The sequence below is a fragment of the Pseudorasbora parva genome, chromosome 16 (genome assembly GCF_024679245.1).
Source record: "Pseudorasbora parva isolate DD20220531a chromosome 16, ASM2467924v1, whole genome shotgun sequence".
NCBI lineage: Eukaryota > Metazoa > Chordata > Actinopteri > Cypriniformes > Gobionidae > Pseudorasbora > Pseudorasbora parva.
The window spans coordinates 14,211,019-14,236,907 of record NC_090187.1 but is presented as its reverse complement, the minus strand read 5'-3'; the positions used below and the strand labels follow the sequence as shown (position 1 = coordinate 14,236,907).

Below are 25,889 nucleotides of genomic sequence, written 5' to 3'. Positions count from 1 at the left end.
TTGTTATGATTAAAGCCTTAAAGGCTATTATCTAAATTACACAAATATATTTAAAAGTAATGTACAGAATTAATTATTATTATTTTTATTTTTATTCAGGGGAAATCTGCAGGGCTTTCTGTGGAATTCCACAACCACAGATTTCATGTCTGGTGATGACTTGGAAAAAAACAAAAAACAAACAAACAATACATTGTAGTCGTATCTTTTTTTTGTTGTTTTTTTTTTTTTTTTTTTTTTTGCTTGTTCAAGAAAAAAAGTAATAATAATAAAAAAAATCTTATTTTTAAAATTTATTCTATATCTTATGGTTAGGATAGCTCTTATTAACTTGACCCCTTTTTTTTCTAAATACAAAAAAAAAAAAAAAAAATCTCTGCCCATTTCCCCTACTTGCTCTTGCCTCCCCGGCTGGAGATTAATGAGCTGCTCTGTCCTGACAGCTTGCATGTCTGTGAAGGAGAGAGGAGTGGCCCAGCACTTGATTAAATGGAGGGGCCGTGCATGTTTGTGTATGAGTGTACAAAGGGGTGATCTAGGCTCCTGCAGTGATAGAGAAAACGCAGAGAATGGGGGAGGTGAATCTGAAATGGGACAACACACCTAGAATTCCCTCCCTACCATCAGGATATCCATCATTTTAATCTAATTCAGCTCGGGGTATAGGAGTAATATTTCTTGACCTTTAATTACACTAACAGCCTATTGTTTGCACAGTGAACAATACCATTATGTAGTCTGTCTGTTTAGGTAATATTTAGCTTACAGCTCGGTGCAGCACATTTCGACAGCACTCTTTGAAAAACCAATACTAAATAATAGTAATTAAAAAAAAAAAGTATTTTAAGTGCTTTTTTATTTAATTTAATTTTGATATGCTTGGTATTTTATCAGAAAGCCTGGTAAAATATAGTATTCAATTAAAGAGCACTCCTTAAACATATTATTTATGATGACATGGAGTGACAGGTCATTAAGCTAATATAGATAAACTTAATAAAACAAACTAAAGTTCATATAAAAATAAATCTGTATTAATTATTTTGTAAAACTGAATTCAAATGGATTTGATAACATTTTATGTTGAGCAAACTAGACGAGCCCGATCGCATGAAAACGCATATAAATAGTAAGAGTGTGCAATCTTGTGGAATGTATACCCCAAAATGAGTTGCATATGGTATGTGCGTTTTTTCGCGTGCATATGATACGAAATTCATGACGTATTATATGTACGAATACACGATCACACCACCCTAATCCTACCCAAGAGCATGTCATATGCATGCCATAAAGTGCGTATCATATGCACGCGAAAAACTCTGTAGCATTTGCACGCCAAAACTCATTTCACAGTTGTACTATTGATACGCATTACCATGAGATTGTGTTGACTAGACAGATGTGTGATCTTTCTGAATGAATTGTGACATTATAGGAATATGGATTTAGAATCTTTTAAAGCAGTATTAAATTGCAATCTATACATCTGGATCAAATCCGGTTCAAGTGTGGATCATAGATGCTGTGATTTAGATAAAGGTCAAATCTGTGAATTAGAACACTTCCAGTCTGTTCATTCCCTGTGAGGCGACCGTCTGAGCACTCGCTCTCAAAGCGAACTAATTGTCACTAGTAAGTGACTCACTCAGATGTATTAATCCCTTATGACACCAGTAAAATAGATGGCTTTTGGCAAGCTGCCCTGCACCATTCTGTGTGCTGCTGTTTAATTGGACTGCCCCACTTCACATTTTCCTTGTGCTGCTAGGAGCTACTGTACGTAAACTGATTATTCGACTGCTAGTTGGTTTCATCTTCAATGAAGACTGCATTAAACTTTCTTAACTTGGAATAGAAAAAAAGAGGTGACATGAAAAACTGGCACTGATTAATTTGACAATTCTTTAAAACTTAAACCACTTAATCTAGAATGTAGTTTTTGCCTTTGACCAATCTTTCAGTACTCTTTCAGCTATGCATCAGCATGCAGATTACTATAGATAATAGTTTTACATTATGTACACAACCTAATCTCTTTGTTTCCACTTTCCTATGTCTTTAAGCTGTGGTTCCAGCCAAAGCATTATCAGTTCAGTCAAAGTGTTAATTTATGGACTCATGTTAGTGCGTTGGCTGAGTTGGTCTCTGAAAGATTCGCCGTTCACAAAAAGGAAGAAGGTGTTGGTGATGATGAGGTCCTCGGAAAGTTGTCTACGTGTTTGCGTGCACTTCATGCGTCTTCAAACACACCATGTCTGCAGAACCAGGCAAGTTTTTGTTATGCTTGTGTATAATCCAGGTGATCCCTTACAAAAGTGGTCTGCAATGCTTAAACTCGGAAAGGCAAGGCTGTTCATCCATTCACCATCTTAGGCATCGGCCAGTGTCCCAGAGATGAATGAATGCAGATTATTTTTGAAGGATTTACCTCCAAGAGGTCCAAAATCCCCCACATCCTACTAATTCAGGTTAATGGGTCAATCATAGAGTCATGAAGGGCCACACGTAGGTTAAAGCTCTCTAATTTTTCACATGCACAGAGATGAGAGACAAGAGGAAGGAAAACAAACCAATAATAATAATAATATTTTTATACAAAGATTGTACTAACTCTGTAATATGTTAAGTAACTGAATGGTTAAAGTAAATGCTGTCTGTTTCTTTTCTTTTATATATTTTCTTTGCCTCTATCAACCCTAAAACTTGTCACTTACTCACCCTCATGTTGGTCATATGGATTTTTATTTTTTATCTCCCTTTTTTTAATCTTGCCATGCAAATGTAATGCCAGCTATACTAAATCGTGCATTTTTTGTTACCAAATGTGGAGCGGCAATTTAAAATATGTGGAAATACAAATAAGATTTGAGAGCTGTGGAAATATGTTTAGTGTTTGTTCCTTTTCAGAGTCTTAGAATAAAGTGTCTATGTTGTACAGACTAATATTTATTTAAGAATATTCTTCAAAACATCCCATTATGTGTTATACAGAAGAAATAAAAGACATACAGAGCAACCTAAGGGTGAGTAATTGATGACAGAGTTATAACTATATACATTTTTCATAAATAAATGTAATGTGCTATATATTAATTCAGTTATCGCCAAACATTCTGTGATATACAGTATATGATACAAGTAGGACAGAGATTATTTTATTACTAATGGCCACTCCTCTACTGGTGTGTATGTGTAGCAAGTCCTTACTCCCAAAAATAAAATTACTTTGCTTGACTAAGAGCAAACTTCATTCAGTTTTTATGTTTTTTTCTTCTTCTTAGTTTTAGAAGTTCTTATTAATTTTGTTGTATTTGTATAGATTTACAAGCATTCATGGTTTAAAATAATTAGTATGTACATAACCAGATTGGGATTAATACAAAATAGGTCGGGATACAAAATCCTTGCCAGTTTCGTAACATATTTTTAATTAAAATGCTTTGTTTTAACTTTGTATTTGTAATTAACTTGAAATGATTGCTTGAGACTAACTGAGAAAAAAAGAGCAAACACTTGAAATTAAAAAAACAAACAAAAAAAACATGGATACCTGGTTGTGATTAATTAAAACGTCGGAGGAAAGTCACCTACAAAGATGCTGAGTGTGGCCCGTGAAGTGATGTCTGCTGATGTACTAACAGTAACATGCACTGATGTTTTTCACCTGAAAAGAAAAAGAGTGTTTCCAGCAGCAGGATAGCATTCTTTCCACAAGGTTAGCCGTCTTCTGATTTAAGTCTTGTTTTCACTCCGTTTTTCTTCCGTTTGATATGTTTATTTGTAGAAAAAAAGAAGCTCCAGGTGCAATTCGAGGAAAAGGGATCTATCAAAGGATTCGGCTCTTAAGAAAAGTGCCAGGGGAAAAGGGGGAATTATGGATTCGATTCTCGTTGCATCGTCTTCAGAGAGTTTGAGGTCTTGTGCTTTGTGGAAGGCCTTGTGCTGGGAGTCATCACGTCAACTGCCACTGTGATATCTGCAGTGAGAGAAAGTAAGGAGAATAGAAAGGAGGTAGAAGAAAAGAAAGAGACATAGATGAGTAATTGGTTGTGTGCATGTGGGACAGAGGAGACATTCTCTGAAGTGAGTTTGCCAGGGATGTAAAGTGAGTCATGGCTGTTTGGGTGGTTGTTTGTCCAAAAGAAACCAAAAAGTAGGGTGACCACCCTGCGAGAGTGAGTCGACCATCATCTACACCTTGATTAGGAGCGACAGCGGTCGCCGCTTGGGGTACCACCATTTTCAGATTCAATTAAATCTGTGCCACTGGAGAATGCTCATCACCTCTAATGTCTGCTACCTGAATTCCTTCACAAACACCTCTCCAAAATATTATATAAATAAATAAATAAATAGATAGATAGATAGATAGATAGATAGATAGATAGATAGATAGATAGATAGATAGATAGATAGATAGATAGATAGATAGATAGATAGATAGATTAGATAGATTAGATAGATAGATAAACTGTTGAGCTGAAACATGGTGAATGCCAAACAGTATCAAAACAATATCTTTGCATTCCAACATGATCTCATGAGAATGTGTGTATCTTTACATTAAAAGTTTGGTTCACACGTACATTTATTTATGTTTTCATACACACCAAAAATGTGCAATACCAACATATTGACAGCACTACAATATTGATGTATTGATAGCACTGTGTAAACATGTAGAAATTCCCATGAAACAAAAAAAAAAAAAATTCCCTGTAAAATTTACGGTAAAAAAACAGCAACTGTGGTCACCAGAACTTTACTGTAAAAATACACAGTAGCACCATTTTAGGTTTTAGAGATGTAAGTTAAATTTACAGTAAATAACATGAACAATTTAAATAATAACCTGAACAACTGAAATAATGTTAAATGACCAACCTATTAAAATACAACTGTTATGTACTTTAAATATACTGATTACTAGCAATCACAGAATCACATGATGAAATCAAAGCTTATCACAAGCAGCTTTTAGGAGGATAATATTGATAAATAGAAGGTGCATAGTGTCATTCACACAAACACTAAACGCCATCATGGTTACACACATGAAAAAAAAAATGCAATAAAAATTAATTTAACAACATTAGATGTAACATACAACCCTAATGTACATAACTGATTACCAAAAAAATAAAAAAATAGAAAAACTCCAAACATTATTCTCCAAAAATTATTTCAATGAAAATCCATCAAATGTGAAGTGTCACACAGGGAATTCTGGGAATGTCAATTTTCGTTTTTTCATTTTAAATTATACTACGATTTTCACTTCCAAAAACTGTAAATTTAATGCTATTTTATGGTAAAATTTAATTAAATGTAAGTTAAATCTATAACAGTTGTATAAAGTTTAAAACTTTCTGTTAACCAGTTAGCTGTTTTCTACACTGGTTTTTTCACTGGTCTTGTGAAAGCTGGGTTTTGATGGGCATGACACAATGGAGACTTGGAAGTAAACGCCCATGGCTAGGATTGGATAAAATGTGCATATTTAATGAGCTTCAGCTCCGCTGTCATTTCTATGCCCCTGACAGTTCCGTTCACATGTGGCAGAGATTATTTTGAAAGCGGCAACTGCAAAGATTTTCTTGACCACAGGGCTCGTAATCGTCTTTATCAAGCAAACACAATGATTTATTTCTCATCCACCTGTGATTGATAGGAATATTATTTCTGTATTACATGGCCTGCAGAATCAGTCGATATAGGCGTGAACTGCGTGCACGTACACACACACACGTGCGCAACCAGATCATGAAAGAATTTCTGCCGACGGACGTACGTTTTGGTAGCTCATCTGGAAAATACACCCCTACCCAGGCTACTATTAGGGTGCGTTCACACTTGTCATGTTTGGTTCGATTAAAACGAACCCTGGTGCGGTTGATCGGTTAGTGCGGTTCATTTGAACATATGTGAACGCTGCCACCCGAACTCTGGTGCGCACCAAACAAGCGGACCGAGACCGCTAAAAAGATGGGTCTCGGTCCGCTTCCAAACGAACTCTGGTGCGGTTCGATTGATATATGAACGCAACACGGACCAAAGACATGTAAACGGACCAAAAACCGGACGTATAATGTCACAAGATGCCACGCATAATGCAGCTGATTTGACGACGCGGAAAGATCGGTGTACGTTATCCAAAATGAGTAACTTTAACATTAGAGGGCAAACGTAGAGCAACGAGGAAGAGCCTCATCAATATTTGGTCTGACGAGCATGTTTCGAAAATGCTAGAAAAAAACACACAAAAAGCATACCTGGCTCTTCTCATCAAAGTTCCTGTGTTGCCCATTATTAGCAGGGACAGACGACAGAACGGCCGTCTCTTTTGCACAACGGAGGAAATACTGCTGCTGTTTAGAATGTTTTGAACATTTTATGAGCTCTTCATGAGTTCTCAGCGGGTAAAAATAATGCCACATGTACACGCATAAAATGATCGCGTTTAATCCAGCACACAGCGTTGTTTTGAACATTTCATGAGCTCTTCATGAGTTCTCTGGTAAAAATAATGCCATATGTGTTACACGCATAAAATGACCGCGTTTAATCCAGCACACAGCGTTGTTTTGAATGTTGTGAACATTTCATGAGCTCTTAATGAGTTCTCTGGTAAAAAATAATGCCATATGTACACGCATAATATGCCCGCGCGTGTAATCCGCACACAGCATTGTTTTGCATGTTCGGTAAACGAGCTCCTACGTCATATAAGCCGACCAATCAGGTTGTGAGCGTCTCCCTGTGCCTTTGGTTCGATAACTTTAGGTTCGCTGTTAAAAATGCCCGTGTGAACGCTAAGCGGACCAGGACTATTATGTTTGTTTTTGTTTTTTGGTCCGGACCAAACTAACCAAACGAACCGAACTACAAGTGTGAACGCACCCTTAGGCTACTACATATAAAAAAGCCGTTTTACTCACATAGATTTGTTGCACCATTTCTGTTGGATCCAATATATAAGGCACAACATAGTATCTGCAAATCCAGCACTTGAGACTTGTTTAAAAACGATTCCGCAGTGAAATGAATCGATTCCGGACACATGTACACGGTCTTCCCCACGTGAGCTGGAACTTCATTCAAAATAAATGAAGTATCACACATTCCTAATATTATGATACAAAGGAAGCTTATGCAGCGACTGTGTTCTTCCACAATATCTTGCTATCTTCTTCTACATTACTGCTGTGTGCTAGTGATCGACCAAACAGCTTCATGAGTCGGTGGGCAGGGTTACTGAATTACACATTCTGTAGAGGTGTGTTTTGTCACGCGATGACGTAAGGATGAAGCACACAGGGCTTGACATTCACTTTTTTGCTCACCAGCCACCGTGGCTAGTGGTTTTCCAAAGTAACTAGCCACTCAGCATTTTCACCGGCCACAATTTTGCAGTTTGGAAATTACATTTTATATGATTAAAGTTGACTTTGGCATGCTTAAATTACTTGATTTTGAGTCATTTTACTTGATTTTGAAGATTTAAAACCCTTTCAAACTTTCACATGCAGAGTGACCACCCAAATGAAAACTACATTGTATATCAGCTGGGATGTGCAGGTGGGCAAGGGCTGGACAATCACAGCAAATTACACGTGTGTGCACGTGTATTTAATTATTCAGGCACAAGGAGCAGTGTTGGGCAAGCTATTTGGAAAATGTAGTGAGCTAAGATACCAGTTACTCTACATTAAATTCAGCTTCACTACACTGAAGCTGGGGGTAGCTAGGAAATGTAGCAGGCTAAGCTACAGCAACTTGGCAAAAGTAGTTCACTACATCTGAGCTATTTTTTATTTATTTCATTTTATATTGAACCACCTTCATTCCAAATAATGCTATCTCTGTGATCAATATAGACTAATTCAAGCAGATAGACATGCATACTTTTTCAGTTATTCAATTTGGCAACAAAAACATGTGACCCATAATATTAACAAAACCAGGTGTCAAAAGTGTGTGTATGTTTATCTGTATGTGTATGATATGCATACGCACCTGTGTTTGCATGTTTATGCTCAAATTAGACTTGGGCACTTTTGCAGGAAACTGTAAGTTAATTTACTATTCAACTCAGCTCAAAGTACAGTAGCAAAAGAATTAAGACCTGCTGCAAACAGTACCAACATGGCAAAAAACAAAACATGTGTGTGTGTGTGTGTGCCCTTGTTTATATTACATTGTAGGGACCAAATGTCCCCATAAGGATAGTAAAACCTGAGATTACCTACATTGTGGGAACCAGCCAGCGGTCCCAAATTTTCAGGAGGCCTATAAATCATACTGGATGAGTTTTTTTGAGAGAGTAAAAATGCAGAATGTTCCTGTGATGGGTAGGCTTAGGGGCAGTGTTGGGGGATAGAAAATACGTTTTTTACAGTATAAAAACCATTATGTCTATGGAGAGTCCCCACAAATATAGTGAACCAGACATGTGTGTGTGTGTGTGTGTGTGTGTGTACCCTCTACAGATTCAAACCCTGGTGATGACCCTTAATTTAACAAAATGTATAAGATTTTGTTCAAATAATCTATTATACCATTTGACATTTAGAAAAATAAACACAACCATATGTATTCAGCAGAGAGCTTGTTTTGAAGCATCATGGTCATTCAGAAAACTATTAGCATCTAAACGCTCTATGCTTTAAATTCAGTCATGTTTGTATCCAAAAGACAGGGCTGGGAATGATGAAGGCTACAGTTGGATGATTCATGCTTCCCCACACTTTCCTGCATGTGGGTGGGCCATTAGGCAAAAACTCTTATTTCTGCTTGGCATGTATGTACGGTAACTGCTACTTTAAGAAAATAAGCTTTCAGCATTAAAAAAAAGTCCCATACGAATCAATCAATTTGCAAGAGGGTTTGAATAAATGCAACAAACACACACACACACACACACACACACACACACACACACACACACACACACACACACACACACACACACACACACACACACACACACACACACACACAAACACACACACACACACACACACACACACACACCAGTTTGTTAATATCCCCTGTCTCGTTTAAACAGCCCCAGTATAATAATCACTGTCTGCCATTATGCGTCTACTACATCAGCATTCACTGAGAACTGTGCTGCTGCCGCCTGTCTCTTTTGCTGAATGTGGGAGGGTATGCCAAGTAACACAATCAAAATGTCAATTATAGTAATTTTGGTGTTTTTCGTGGTATATTTTAAGAGCAAAAAATTTACAGTTCCTGCAAACCTGCAACATACAAATGTTACTGTCATGGCAAATTTCTCTGGTACAGTAAAAATCTGGCTGTTTATATAATTGTTTTTTGTATGTTTCAGCCTGTAGCTCTTGTAACGTGCTAATAAGTGAAAACAAAACACAACATAAAGTCCAGTAATCTCTCTTCCGTCCCAGACATAGGTTTGCCACAGACTTGACCTAGAATGCAATTGAATGCTTCCTCAGTTGTCTCCATACTTGAAAAAACTTTAATTATGGAATGTTTACATACATATTTGTGATGTGATCTACGAAAACCCACCACATGGTGAAATTTGACCTTTTTCCAGTTTTTGAAAGCTGAGGTCCTTTTCAAATATATTTGATTTATTTCATGGTTTGTCTGAAACAAAGTTATGGTTATCTGAATTCGGGTAGTCGGTATGATTTTTAGGAACGGAATTTTGAGAAAAGCAGGTTTAAATAACAAACTCATTTTTTCACATGGACATGACAATGCACTATACAAACTTAAATGACTGTTCAAGAATGCTTTGGAATATAGACCTCAGGTTGGTCTCGTTTTAAAGAAGACACTTTGGCAGATTATTATAGAAGTCAAATAAATTATGAAAATTATTTATTTATTTATTTTAAATAAAAGTTTAGGTTTATAATAATGTAAAAATATATATTTTGTAATAGGGGTGTCCCCGACTAAGGATTTACACATTCGAATCAGAATTTTCGAATCTCTCTATGGTCGACCGATAGTCGAATCATCTATGTGTGTGTAAACCATAGACCGTAAAAAAGAAACGGTATAAACGGGTTGGGAAGGGCAGGACACTAGTCAGCAGGAGACTAAGACTATTTTTATTTTACTTTGCACAAGGCACACAGCCACCACTTTTAATAAAGTGATCAAAACTAGGCTACACTACACATTCGTAAATTAACCGTTCTCTCATAACATTTAAAAGCTACGATCGAAACACAGAACATCACACAAATATATAAAAGAACATTTTGACAAATAAACCTAAAAAAATACCTGCCTAGAGAGGAAAAGAACACTTTGAGTGCGTTTATATGCACGTTCTTAAGCCGATTGTGCCTTAAGGGGGTCGCACACCGGACTGAAGCTCAGCGCTCAGGGATCTCACACCAGGCAGATGTGAACATTATATACACGCTGCGCGCGAGCTCAATGTTGAATCGACTTCTGACAGAAGAGCTGCACGATGAGTGTATCTTGTAGCACAGGGTGAAATCAGTATGTACATTCACGATATGAGGGAAATATACATTTAATCCGCGGACAGGTGTCGAATGCCGCCGTCGGTGTATGTGTTCAAATTTTAAAGGACACGTCTTTATAACACTAATATTGAGCACCGCCATATTACCAAAATGGTATGATCCTCGTTTCATGACACCCGCGAAGATTCGACCATGAGATCAGTAGCCGAATCCAGTCCTGCATATCGATGCATCGAATCTTCGACTATTAGGGGTCACCCCTATTTTGTAATAATATGGTATATATAATATTTTATAATAATAGTTATTTTACAAAACATGCTTTACTCTAAAACCACAAGACAATCAAAGCCAGAATTATGAATAAGTTGTGTTCCAAGATGTAGGTTGATATATCAAAAAATTAGCTTTTAGTGAGATTTTGTTTGGGCGCAGTACCAAACTTTTTCACTAGATGACACCCAAGCTCTACTGACCATATAACTATATATTTTTTCCTTTATACTTAAAACATTTTTTCATTACTTTTTATCTTCAAATATATACTGGATGTTATACTTTGAACTCTTGGCATGAAAACAAATGGTCTACCAATCTTTATTTACTTTTCTGTGTTCATCCCCATTTCAAAATAAAGGTCTTACGGAATATGAAAATATGAAAACTAGAATCTAGAAGCTACATCATTGCATAAGGGGACTAGCTAATGTTACAATGAAGACGACAGCAACTTAGTAAGTAGTGAAATACGTTTTCTATTGTTTATCAATTCATGACATGGGCAGTCTCTGAACTTTGACCACCCGTTGTATGTTTAGATCGCATCGCAGTGCGCTAGTGTAATGTACAAGAATAGCAAGCATAGCGCACCTGCAGCATAGCTAAACTAACTCCTCTTCAGTAACTTCTCCATCATCTGATCCTTCATCTTTGGATGTGAAATAATCTATTATATGATCGTTTAGGGCACTGACATTTCCAGGATTAAGCAGATTGAGGCGAACAAGATCATAAAAGTGATCAGTTACTTAAGACTGTGTTGTGCTCCGAGTCCGCCATCTCACGATACAATAACGTAGTATTAAATAAAAACTTAGCTGACGTCGTTTACATACGACTGACGAGAAATGTATTTTGATACACATTTATTGTACATGTAAGGGGGTTTATTTTGATGGCTGATCTGTCTTTGTGGTTTAGAAAGAGTGAAAACTATGGCTGTTTTTTGCACCTCAGTGTTAAGCACACACATGTGTGAAAACATTAGAGAAAGACGTCTTTTCAGAGTCTTTTCAGCTTGCTGCTAGAAATTGTTCTTTTTCTGCACTAAACAAGTGAATTTTGACAAAATCTTTTTTAGAAATGATAGACAAGATGTTATAGAATAATAATTTAATGAAATCCCAATTTTGACACAATATTGCCTTTCAACCTATTCCTTGACCTAACTGAAAACCTTCCAGCGCGACATCTGACGGGTTTTCCCAGATCGCATCACATTTACAGCTTGTCTGTTAGCATGATATTAGTATTACCTGAGGTATTTTTTTCAAACCTTTTTACAGAGGTTAAAAGTTATGGACATTGTCCGTAATGATTAATGAGATGGCATATTCGGAATGGGACTAAATTCAGTTGTGGTAATAATTGTAACTTAATTATAACTACCCACCTTTCAACGTTAAACTAATCCAGTCTGAATAGGGCTTGAGTCAGGGAACCTGATAGTCACTCTGACAGAGCTCCAGTGTTTCTCTGTGGAGAGAAGAGCAACTTCCAGAAGAACAACCACCTCTACAGCACTCCACCAATCAGGCCTGTATAATTGGTGGCCAGACGGAAGCCACTCCTCAGTAAAAGGCACATGACAGCCCATCTGGAGTTTACCAAAAGGCACCTGAAGGATGATGGTGGTGGCAGCATCATGCTGTGGGGATGTTTTTCAGCAGCAGAAACTGGGAGACTAGTCAGGACCGAGGGAAAGATGAATGCAGCAATGTACAGAGAAATCTCTGATGAAAACCTGCTCCAGAACGCTCTGGATGGGGTGAAGGTGAAGGTTCACCTTCTAATAAGATAAGGAACCTAAACATACAACCAATATAACAAAGGAGTGGCTACGGGACAACTCTGTGTCTCTGACTATGTCCTTGAGTGGCACAGCCAAAGCTTTGACTTGAATCCGATTGAACATTTCTGGAGAGATCTGAATATGGCTGTGCACTTGGCACTTCAAGCAACTTTCTTGTTGTCATTATGGAGTATTGTTTGTAGAATTTTGAGGAAATTAATTAATTTAATCCTATAAGGAATGAGGCTTTAACATAACAAAATGTGGAAACAGGGAAGAATTCATACTTTCCGGAGGCATTGTATATACACACACTACCGTTTAAAGGTTTTAGAATGCAACTATTTTTTTTTTTTAAATAAGCTTTTTAAATAAGTGGCTTCTGCTCTTAAGGCTGCATTTTTTTAATCCAAAATACAACATAAACAGTATTGTGAAATATTTTTTCAAATTAATTTTGTAAACACATTTTTACAAATGAAAGTAACCACAGTTGGGCACAAATTATAACGCACCATTAGAAGATAAAACAATATTTATTTTATGTATTCATTTAGTTTACTTTATTCTTATCTCTAGTTTTTTGTAATTATCTTTTCACATATTGTGCCTTTGCACGTGACGGTGGAACAAATTTAGGATGGGAGGAAAAAATATTTCAAATCTTTTACGTTTCATCGCGAAACGTTTGCGTTCCCCTGAGAAATGCTCCCTCGCTGTGGCCAGCTGTGAGTTCTCAGCGTAAACACTTCCTATTTAATGTTCCACTGGCAGTGTTTCAAACAGCTCAGTACATTAACAGTGGAGCGGTTCATAAAGTTTTATTTTGAACTTGGACTTAAGTATAAAGAAATATACAAGCAAGTATAAAAGCTTTCCATACCTAACATACAGTGGTCTAAATACACAATATTGGTGTCATTTTAAAGAAAACCCTTTGAAGTAAGTGACAAACATGGAAGTATATCTTGTCTGAGTTGTTCCACGGTCACTGCTGTCACAGGACTTCACCAAATCATACCAAAGAAGTGTGTTTTTGACGGAGCGGTCCCAGCGATAAAGGTTCGGTCCTGCTTTGGAAGCAGCCGGTGAGTAAAACTGCTTCAAATGTCTATGCTGTTGGCTATCGTCGCGTGAGTAAACATCAGTAAACGACACGATCACGTGCTTCGTCATTCAAATGTGTTAACAGACTCTATTGTTGTTCTATGTATAACGTTACACTAGTCTGACGTGCAAAACCGTTTTGCTTGCTACTGCTAAGGTTTAGTCGCATACAATAGTCCATAAACCGAATCATGTCCTCATAAACTGTGAGTAAAGACACACAAATGTTGACTACTAAATACAGTACGCCTCCAGGCGCTCGTTTTTTTCCGGAAAGACTCGGTACAGCCTATATTTCTTTTATAAATATAATAAAACTAAAGACTTTTCGGAGATATGAAGGATGCAATACTACTCTATAGGTACTCAAGATTGACATGAGATTGACTGAAACTGAGTGTTTCACCCCCCCCCCCCCCCCCCTTTACGTTTTTCAATTTGGGTAGGCCAAATCCAAGCGGATTTGTGATGCATATATCCAAAAAGTGGACATTCAAGTAGACCAATCTTTCAAATGGTACCACATATGAAGTCGGAGCTCCTCCACAGACATTTAAATTATATACTTGATGTCATTCCGGACCCTGTACATGGTCTGCAGAGTTCAGGGGTTTGTGTGTTCCTTATGCTTTAGAGTTTCTACATGCGTTATTTTGTTTTAGCTTGTAAATAAATATGTTAACTGCAAAAATAGATCCTACCTCGATGCTTCCTTGATCCTTCTGCAACCAATGCCTGACAAGAGTGGTGTTTGTCTGTGTATAACCTGCAGCACAACACAGTGTAGTGGGTGGTTGACAGGTTGTTGCTAAAGAGTTCAGAGTGGTTTTCAGCACTTTGCTATAGTATGTAGTTGCTAATGCCTAATTAAAAAGAACCCACACACAAATATCTAGAAATTATATTCTAATATGACTGAGGCCAATACTTTAATACAAGTTGGAGTTTGTTAGATTTTTTTAGCCCATTTCACCCTCTACCATGCAATAAGAACAATTTTGCATAGAAAAGTTATAGCACACATCTTCTCAATAAGCAGCATGATTTGACACCTTATCATTACACGTTCCATGTACTATTTGAATATATCTCTGTGCTTGTACAAGTATCACTTATCGTCGCTGTCCAATCAAAACCACGTATGTCCATTGTGCCGATTTTGAGATTTTTCGAGGATTGAATGTCCAGGATCATTTTCGTATACAGTATGCTTCACATATCTAAATGGCTAAATGACAAATGAAAAGTTGTGAAATCATGACATCTCATTTTCATGTATATCCGTTTGTAGGAAAATAGAATTGATTTAGCCAAACAATTGAAGCCTAGTTCACACTGCCCGATTTTTTCCCCGATTTTGAGTCGCCGACAGGTTTTGTGAAATCGCCGACAAATGCCCGAGATCATAGACAAATCGGTGCTCGTGCACACGAGTGACAATCACACAGTGTGAATAATCAAAGACGATCAGAGAGAATCGCCGATGAGTCGCCGACGCCCAAGAGATATTTGGCATGCTAAATATCTGGACCTGTCGGTGATTGAAACTCCTGCTGTGTGAACTGCGTTCTGACTGAAAATTACATCGGCGATGACCGACAGCCAATGAAAGAGTGAGATACAGGGCAGCGGGAGGTTCAGCGAGGAGTTATAGAGCAGAATATCAGTATTTTAATATATATATTTATAATTCTATCAAACAGAAACAAAGGCCAAACATTTGCACATCCACAGCAGCAGCAGCAGCAGCACATTACAAAATTGTTTATTTACCTTAAACTGTCTTTGCAGAACACAATCCCGGCTTCCTCTGTCTCTCCAACAATTTCTTCCGCCATAATTTTTTTTCTTTTTTCCACAAATCAGCGGACATACAATTTGAAGCAAACTTTGTGTCGTTTATCATTTTTAATAACAATTCCAAGTCTCGCGTGAGAACTCCGGTCTGGCGCACGTGTGATCTCGCATTGTTTACTTGTCACATCGCACGTGTAGTTGGGAAACGTAGTTTGCGCACCGGAGAGAGCTGTCGGCGATTATTCCTCTTGTTCAGTCAAGTAGTGTGAACTCCTCCGTCGTCAAACCATCGTGCAGTGTGAACACAGCAGTGACTGAATGATACCCCAGATAGTCATGCAGTGTGAAAGTGGCCCGACGAGTTTGAAAACCGTGCAGTCTGAACTAGGCTTAAGTCTACATTGTATTCATTACTGAAATGTAGGGCTGCTCTGATCACGATCGGATGATCATTAATGCGCATCTCGTCAGTAAAGCCTGAAACATACTCTGCAAGAACAAAGAAATTTGTTATTTTTCTCAAGGTAAAAAAGAACAAGAAAAATGTTCGTTCAGGCCAGTACATTCATACTTCACGAGAAAAGCAGGTCATCTGCGTTTCTCCGCATTAACCACGGCCACTTTAAATGTATGACCAATCACACAATAGTTCTCGGACACCTGCAAGAAAAAAAGTTCTGCTCATGTGACGTGTCGAGAACAAGCTGCGAGAACTCCCAAACCAGCCCTGGGAGCGAGAACCTTTTTCTCTGTTCTTGCGGAATATGTTGCAGCCTTAAAGCCGGTTCTCTAATCAGGGGTAAATTCCCTCAGGTGCATGATTTCACATAGAGCAGCTGTTACTAAACAGAGCCGTTGTTAACTGAGAAGATGCGCAAATAAACGCTGAAAATGAAGTGAATTTGAACAGAGGAGCCCTACTGAAATGTTAACTAGGTTTTCTCTCTGTCATTCTTAGATTCACTTGAAAGTGACAGTTCTAAGACAGCTGCCAATGAGGGTATGTACTTTAGGCTTAAATTATTTTCTTGGCCATTCTAATTAATGATCGGAAGAATTCGTATCGACCACCCTTATTGTAAAATATGCACGTATGTCCATTTATACTCAATTTTGGTCAAATGTGGATTATTATATCCTTACACTGGCAAGAATATGGTTACATGTAAAGATTCCATACCAAGTATGACAACGCTACATTCAACTGCTTTTGAAATACGGTGTTTTTCACTTCCTGAAAAGTGACCGTTTTGGACATACGTGAGTTTCATCGGGCAGTGATGTTATTAAATACTTTTTTTGGCCATTACTACAAATATTCATTATTTATCTCAGCTTTGTTTTACACCTTGGATTTTTTTTTTTCCCAACAAGTTTCCCAAATTGCACCAAATTGATTTTATGTGTGGTTTTCACTGACATTTTGTCTGAAATCAGCACCATTTACCCACCAACAATTGACAAACCTTTGCTTTATGACTATGTTTATGGTTGCCAAAAGTTAGGCCACTCATTAGGATTTGAGAACAAAAACTCTGTAATGGACCATTATTTTGTTCACTGAGGGTGGGACATATGTTTTAAAAGCAATAGCACTTAAGAACCTCAGAAGCTTATGTCTGGCCTACTCTAACCCAGAACAAATGCATTATTACAGCTGAATGTCAAAGGTAACCAATAGCACTAATTACCCATGTTATCCACAGGGATTTGCTGAAAACGTTTAAATGTATCTCTTCAAAGTTAGAAACGAGTTGAGGTTAGGGAACTGCTTTTATCTATAATCGTTTCATGACTATAAGTATCTCAGAAAACCCCAGATCTGAAATTGAATATGAAACTTTCAGAATAGATTCCATGTCCAGAGTGTATTCATCTACAGAGGTATCTATGTAACACTGAGCTCAGTTAGCATCCTCTTTGACTACAATCTCGAGTTTTTCAATGTGACCCATGGACAGGATATTACCATTAAAGTGCGACTTTTGTTTTTATCGCTGGCAACGAAGAGTGCAGTGTAATGGAGGAGACGGCTCTCTGAGAAGCTTCTAAACCAGGTGCTAGGATCTGAGCTTGCTGTCTCATCAATAATTGACAGCATCAAACCAATCAGAACAATTTGCTCCCCACAAAGCGAAGTGCTAGAGCAGGCTGGAGGTGCTTAATCATTAATGAGGCAATTAGCTGAAACTGTTACACCTGGCCCGAGTCGTTTGCGGAGTGGCCGCTTGTCTGATGCTACACCAGAGGTCTCTGGGATATCAACTGACAAGAGTCCTAGCAGGGTCATCTATTGACAAGAAGAGTGGCGCCTGATACCTCTTCAAAACATGTCCCTTAACTAACTTGTATGCTTTTAAGTAGATTTGGGAAGAGGGACAGTCTTGCAAAGAAGATGCAGCTTGTAGTGTTTTAAAGTGAATCCCATGGGGGGGACCATCTTTGCGGACAGACAAAGCATTGATCCAAGACCGATGTAGCTGCAGTCAAACATGTTTAAAAAACCTTAAAAATTAACAACAAAGTAATCTGAAGCTCCAAGGTTTCAAAGGGAGATCCAAGATCTAAGAGGTCATCTTAGAGGGATTCATTGACTGTCCATATTGGAAGATTTGATGGTTAATCAATTCTGCTTCCCTGTCAGCTTTTTTTTTCCAAGTTCTTGAACCTCTTGAAGAACTAGTCTTGATTCAATAAGACTGTTGTATAGCGCAGCGCTGGCGCCAGAAGAATTTTGTCTGATTGGCAATCTGACCTATGCAGGTGAACATAGAGTGGCATAAATCTGCTCACTTTATCATGTGTACAATATGTGGATCAGAGGTTGTCTTCTGAAACTACTTAGACCTGAAACTACTTCAGTATTTGAAATTCTGTCATCCAATTTTAAATAAATGTTACTAATAAACAGACAAGGGAGCCGTGGCCTGTTGCACAAAGCTGGTTTCAGTTGCTACCCAGGTAAGTTCAAGATTAGTTTGAGCAAACTCAGTTTTTTCGGGCTCAATAAGGTGGATTGGTTTTTAGCTGTGTTCATCACCATGGTAACTTACTCTACACAGCTAACCTGCTCTGGAGCAGGTTTTATTCTGGGTTAGAGATTGCAAACCCAAACTGGACCAATCAGCTGCAAGTAAAGATGCAATAAAGCTACACCCCCTGTAACAAATTCTTTCCGAATTTGCAGTTTATAGTGACCGTTAGAAAAACTGTTAAAGACAAAATTGCTCATCCTTTGGCACTAAATATTTTTTATACAAATTATAATTACTTTTAATGAATATTATATACTAATATAATTATTATATTACTTGACAAGTAGACACTTATATACATATAAAACATGCATTCATAATTCTTTTAAACAATGTGTTGGCTAATTCATTTGAGCTCTTAGTGAACCTATAATTATTAGGCATATTTCTTTGATTCACATCATGCATTGATATAGTCAGACATTCTTTAAAGCTTAGTTTAGACTGCACGATTTTCAAATTCGTCTGTTCACTGCTCTTTTCACACTGTATGACTATCTGGGGTAGCATTCAGTCACTGCTATGTTTACACTGACCGATTGATCGGCGACAGAGGAGTTCACACTGCATGACTGAGCTAGAGAAGCATCAGCGACAACTTTCTCTCTCTCCGGTGCGCAAACTACGTTTCCCAAATAAGCACGTGCGATGTGACAAGTAAACAACGCGAGATCACACGTGCATCAGTCCGGAGTTCCTGCACGAGACTTGGAATTGTTATTAAAAATAATAAACTGCAAAAAGTTTGCACTCCGAAATGTCTGTTTGTTGATTTTTGGAGAAAAATAAAAAAAGATTATGGTGGAGGAACTTGTTGGAGAGACAGGGAGCAAGAATTGTGTTCTGCAAAGAGAGCTTAAGGTAAATAAATTATTTTGCAATGTGCTGCTGCTGCGGCTGGATGTGCAAATGTTTAGGCTTTGTTGATAGAATGGTAAATATATCTATTAAAATACTGATATTCTTTCTATAACTCCTCCTTGTACCTCCCTTTGCCCCGTATCTCACTCTCTCATTGGCTGTCGGCCATTGAGAAATGGTTGAACTTGATCTAAACCAGGTTGGATTAATCTGGATTTGTCAACTCTAAACCTACTCTGAAACTCAGAGTTTGTTCAGCTAGCTCAATGCAACAGGCCTCTGGGAAGTTTGGAAATAGTAAACCACTTTTTTTTTTTTGTTGTTGACACATTTATCCTGTATATACGCGTAACACTTCTAGTCGCCATCACTAAATAAATGTTATTACTGTAGTTGTATTATGTATTGCTTAGAGGTGTCACGATACACAGTATTGACAATAACCATAATATTTAAAAAATAATGGTACACATATGATAATGTGACTGTGAATTAAATCCAGATTGACGCACACGTTATCTCGCGTTGTTTCCTTGTGTGTTTATCTTGCGTGTGTCAAAACCAAGTTCTCATGGGAGACTGGAACTGTTATTAAAAATGATAGCCTGCAAGAAGCTTGCAATACAAATTGTCTGTGCGCTGATTTACAGCGAAAAGGAGAAAAAGAAGAAAAAAAAATGAATGGGGAGACAATGGTTGGGGAATCTTGTGGAGCAAGGATTATGTTCTGCAAAAACCGTTGGAGATAAATTATGTTTGCAATGTGCTGCTGTTGCGGCTGGTCAAACAAATGTTTGTGGTTTGTTTCTGTTTGATAAAATTGTAAATATATCTATTCAAATACTGATATTCTGGTTTATATCTCCTCCTTGGAACTTCCCACTGCCCTGTATCTTGCTCTCTTATTGGCTGTAGGTCTTTGCCGATGTAATTTTTAGTCAGAACACATTTTACACAGAAGGATTTGGAATTGGGACGTGAACGGCAAACTGATTTGCCTATGATTTCGAGCATTTGTCTGCAATTCTGAAAACCTGTCGGTGAGTCAAAATCGATGCTAAAATCGTGCAGTGTGAACTCTTCATAAGTAAACCAACAAGTCACATACAGTATACTGCAAAGTTTTGGGAATGACAAGCACAATCATTTATGGGAGTAGGGAGGTGCCAAAAGCCATATACCTTATTTTTTTAGCTGGATATTATACATACATGTCTACAATTGCTATGCAATCATGCATGAGTGTAACCACAATAAAATGACCACAGCACATCTGCAAATCAAAAAGATGTGTTGCGGTCTCTCAGAAATCAAATATGTGTCAAGATATCAACTAAGATAGTGCCTCATACACATTTCCTTCTGTTTGATATGTTTATTTAAATGGTTTAAATATCGTACTGTATAATATGTTGAAATAATCAAACACAGTAGTATGTTTGTGGACAAAATGTCCCCACAAAGATGGCAATATCCGAAATCCTTGTCCTTCTGGGGACATTTTTAGGTCCCCATGAGGAAAACATCTTATAAATCACACAAAAGTTTTTTTGAGAAAGTAAAAATGCAGAATGTTCCCTGTGAGATGGGTAGGTTTAGGGGCAGGGGCAGTGTATGAAATCCATTACGCCTATGGAAAGTCCCCATAAAACATGGAAACACGACGTGTGTGTGTGTGTGTGTGTGTGTGTGTGTGTGTGTGTGTGTGTGTGTGTGTGTGTGTATAAGGAAAAAACTATTTATATATTAATTACATAAATTATATATATTACGTATATTTCTGAAGGCTCATGTGAAACTGAAAACTGGAGGAATGATCCTAAAAATTCAGCTCTGCATCACAGAAATAAATGATAATTTAAAGTATAATACATTGAAAAATTAATATTTTAATTTGTAATAATATATCACAATATAAAAATAAAAATAAATCTGTATTTTTGATAAATAAATGCAGGCGTGATGAGCAGAATAAACTTATAATAGTAATGTCCAAACGTTTGGCCTGTACTGTAAATACACTGTAAAAGGTGAACATGTGAAGATGTTGCTTTGAGGTATTTATACTACCAGTAACATCATTCTACCAGTAAATTCTAATTTTGTTGCTGTAACCTACTTCAATCAGTTTTACATAACTTGAAACAAGGGAATGCTGTTAACTTAATTGAGTTACATTGATCCAGCATACAATTTTCTATCAATCTCAGGATGTACATATTCAACACATGCGCACCTGCTCTTTGCTGATCTGTGAATTTAGCTTAAATTAGAAATTGGAATTTATTAAACACATTAAGTTGCATTAAAGTAAAAATAAAAATAAAATAAAACACCACAATGGTAACCACAAAATTCAATAACAGAAACTCCTCTAAATGTCCAACATTTAAATAATATAAATGTAACATTTAAATGTCCAAAAAAAAAAAAAAAAAAAAAAATATATATATATATATATATATATATATATATATATATATATATATATATATATATATATATATATATATATATATATATATATATATATATATATATATATTGAAATGCTGGGAATGTCCAACTTTCCAATTTTGAATTCCTGATTGCGAACTCATCACATTACGATTTTGAATTGAGAGGGCATATTTACAATAATTCCAATAGCATATGAAGGCAGCATAAGTAAATCGTAGAGCCCATTGGTGAAAAAGGCTTTACGATCTAGCTTACGATGTTAAAGGTAGCCCTGGACTGAATTTGTATAGTTTCCAGCCACTTTGTAGGATAGTAAATTTGGGGATTAAAGGCGGATGTACATGGTGTGATTTTTGCTGTTGTACGAACTCGCAGATGATTTTTTTCTCTCGGAAGAAATCGCGTGGACATCGCGGATGCTCTTAGGATCGAGGCTCGCACTGTGTGAGAGGAAATGCTAATAGAGCCGAGCACGTTAGCAGCACCTCCCGACCTTACGATCATTTTTAAGCATGTTAAAAAAGTTTGGAGAGTCAGCCCGTTTCTCACCAGTGTATGGCTGTCCAATACTGCAAAATCATGCACAACCACATTACATAGACTCGATCTATGAGTATTTTTAGGCTATAGCTCAGTGCTGCACTTACTGATCACCACAGCAACGACCAAAAAGCGCACACTCCTGGATCATATCTAAGTCTCTCATCCGGATTTGTGCCTTCAGGCGGGTGTGTTACATAGTTATCATAGCTATCAAAATCCAGTCTTCTATATTTTGCGTACGTGAGTTTTTGTTGTAGATGGCTATTGCTGCGCGTTTAGCTAGAATGCCATACAAAACCAACCCATTGGGCCACTGAATCTGCATTAATGACAACAGTTGGGGTAACAGCCTTAGTCCTAATGAGTTGTCATGGCATTTGTGTATGTGAGTTTTTGTTGTAGGTGGCTATTGTAGATGGCTATAAAAAAAACAACAACAATTGTGTACTGTGCTAATTAATTGAGACTTCTTACAGGTTGTTGGCCTTGTTTGTTTCGTTGCTTCTATTGCTCTACCCTTTTTTGTAAGTCGCTTTGGTTAAAAGCGTCTGCTAAATGATTAAATGTAAATATAAATGCTGCAAACATACAGCGTACACACACACACACACACACACACACACACACACACACACACACACACACACACATACTTTCTCTCTCTCACGTGTGCCCTCTCTCTCCCTCTGGTTGTTTCGGTGCATGGCTACTGTTCTCTGCTTTTTAACAAAACATTTGCACGCATATTTTTTGTATCTGAAGCTATGAGCAACATTGAAAGCTCCGGTCTCTGTGTTTAACGCGAAAGCTCGTGTCATTGCTGCCGGTTTGTCGTGCAGTGCAGTCGTGTCGTGTACCAGCTGATTTGATGAGATTATCAAATTAACTGGCTCATAGCGTCCGCAATATCTCACGACCTTCCAAGTGTCCGTAGAGTAAATTTGTAGAGTGTACGCGTTTTTCAGTAAATGGGAAGGTGTTGGACATTTAGAATTGATGTGTTACTGAATTTTGTGGTTACCATTATAGATTATGGGGATGTCACTGGATGGGGAGGTGAGGTAAACCTGACTGAATGAAGGCCCAGATAAGTAATGAATTTATCGTTTCTATTTCTCATAATTTATCCTTTACAGAACTGAGTATTTACATCAAGGTAGAAAAAGACTTTTATCATATGAAACAAAAAGGATTATATCAAACGTATTGAGCAATCTTACCTTGCAGGAGAAATCTGATTATATCTTTTGACAGTTATGCTTCAATAAACCCTTTTTTTCTCTTCTTTTTCAGGTTGTTTGAAATCAGTTATAATCAGTATTCTTAAATTGTTTATTCCATCAGTAATCTTAAAGTATATCTTTCACTTCAACAAATCCATTCATTGTAGAAGTCACCACATGAAGTATAATTTCTAAGCTGAAGTGACAACATTTGTTTCAGTGTGTGAGATTTAACAAAATGACACTGTGGACAGTTTGAGAATATTTATAGACAACTGTTTGCGTGTGTGGCTCTTCGTGGAGCAGATAAGACAATATTTGCTCTCTGATAATGTGGCATCCCACTTTACTCAGTGCTAAAGCCAATACCTGCAGTATGTGAATTTCAATAATCATGTAATTCAAAATGTAAATCAATATTTATATTGATATATTTATTAAGTTCTATAGCAAAATCAATTAAAAATGTGAGCTGTGAAACCACCTTAAGATGCAGGTGTAAGTGGGATTTTTTTTTTTTTGAAGTTGTTTTTCTGAAGTAACTATTATCAGATAGATGTGCAGTTCCAGTGTAAATTCGATGAACAGCGACCTTATGTTAAGGTATGCATATTTATCATAGACCATTTCGAGAACCCCTGCCGAATGGGACTAGGTGGCCACCTAGAGTATATATGTTTCACAATTGGACAGCCTGGCCCTGCAATGAAACGTATTTAGAACCAGGCCTGAATCGCTCTTATTGGTGCATTTGTGGGAGTGTTTTTTCACTGAAATTTTACAATTGAATTACAATATGTTTTACAGGGGAAAAAATATATAATCATTGGTCACTGTTAGAAGGGACAGTCCCTGTCACCATAAACGGATGCACCACCCCTCCAATGCAGTTTGTCAGTTTCAAACACTCTAAACAAACTAAAATTAACTGCAGTAAGTATATAAAAAAGAGGCATGAAGCATAATTTTGTGTAACCAGATATTTTGAATGTGTTACCAGAAGTTGCATGTTGTCTGAAAATGGTTTACACAAGCCCCGGGGACTTCTGGTTCGCATTTAGCACCACTGAACAAACTATCAAACTACTCACATTTCCACCTTTAAAACAGAATTTAAAAAAAGCTGAAAAGATCAAGTCGAAGCTTTGCAGCCAAAATATATGAAATCGAAAGGACGTAGCAGGACGTTCAATGGAAAGAAGAATTGAGGTGTCTGGAAAATTCCAAATGACCTTGTTAAAGTGATACTTTTGCAGCTCTTTTTGGGTGTAACTTTAGGTCTGCTCTGTCGTTAGACTCACATGTGTGGGTGAAGAGCTCCTCAGGCCCTTACAACTTCTTCTAAAGTCTTAGTTTCGATGAATTTCGACAGAACACCTCCCCTTGTACATGAAGATAACGAAAACATAAATAAAAAAGAATGCAACACGCAGTTCACTGGAGCTTTGAAGACGTTTTGGGTATGTTTGCATTGTGTGTGTGTGTGTGTGTGTGTGTGTGCATGCATTAATGTACAGTGCCCTGAAATGCATTTGGATACTTAATACTTTTTGAGACAACTGTTTGTGTTGTAGATGATTTTTTACTTGAATGGAGACAGTATGAAAAGTTTCGAGAAAAGCTGTTTGGGAAAGGAGGAACCCCGCAAATATTTTCTTCCTGCTTTTGTGGTATTTTAAAAGTGAGGCTCTCGAGACGTCTACTTCTGTTCCTGATCCACACAGCCTGTGACTGTGGCTTTTAGAGACATGGATTGCCCAATTAGATCATTCTATTTATAGAATTCTTCATATTAACTGCTTGTTTGCCGCAATATGTATACTTAGAAAACCAAAAAAGGGGAAAAAAAGCCTGTAAATAATATTTTGTTGAATCTTACTGTATTATATATAATTTATTTTTGAAAAATAGCTCAAGATAAATTGACATGACAACATTTTAAGGATACGTTCAAATGTTTCTCTGTCACAGTTTATGTATTTCATAATGAAACTAAGTTCGCTCCATTTTCCATGTTAGGTTCTAGTAAATGTGTCAGTGGACATGAGTCACATATGATTCAGCCACGATCCGACTGTCTGTATCTGTAAGTGAAAAGCAGTTCTCATCAAGGAAACACTCAAATGTCATGGTGTTATGGTTTTCATAACATTCGATAAAAGTTTATGAAACACAATTATATCAGAGTACACTGTAAAAAGTGAAATTATTGCATTAATACCTTCATAATTTTTTTTTTTTTTTTTTGGTCTGATAATTAAGAAAGTATATTGCTGAAGTATAAGCTACGGTT

General features: G+C 37.2%; 1 protein-coding gene across 2 annotated transcripts in view; it reads right to left on the bottom strand.

Moving 5' to 3' along the window:
- Nucleotides 1–383: 383 nt before the first annotated feature.
- The window catches only part of mafa (MAF bZIP transcription factor a), a 181,277-nt gene continuing 155,771 nt past the window's right edge, over nt 384–25,889 (bottom strand). For both annotated transcript variants that reach the window (XM_067419728.1, XM_067419729.1), the window contains one exon: nt 384–3,979. Coding sequence is in view for 1 of the 2 variants with exons in the window: in XM_067419729.1 (XP_067275830.1) it covers nt 3,961–3,979 (19 nt within the window). In the remaining variant the exon portion in view is untranslated. The remainder of the gene's footprint in view (nt 3,980–25,889) is intronic.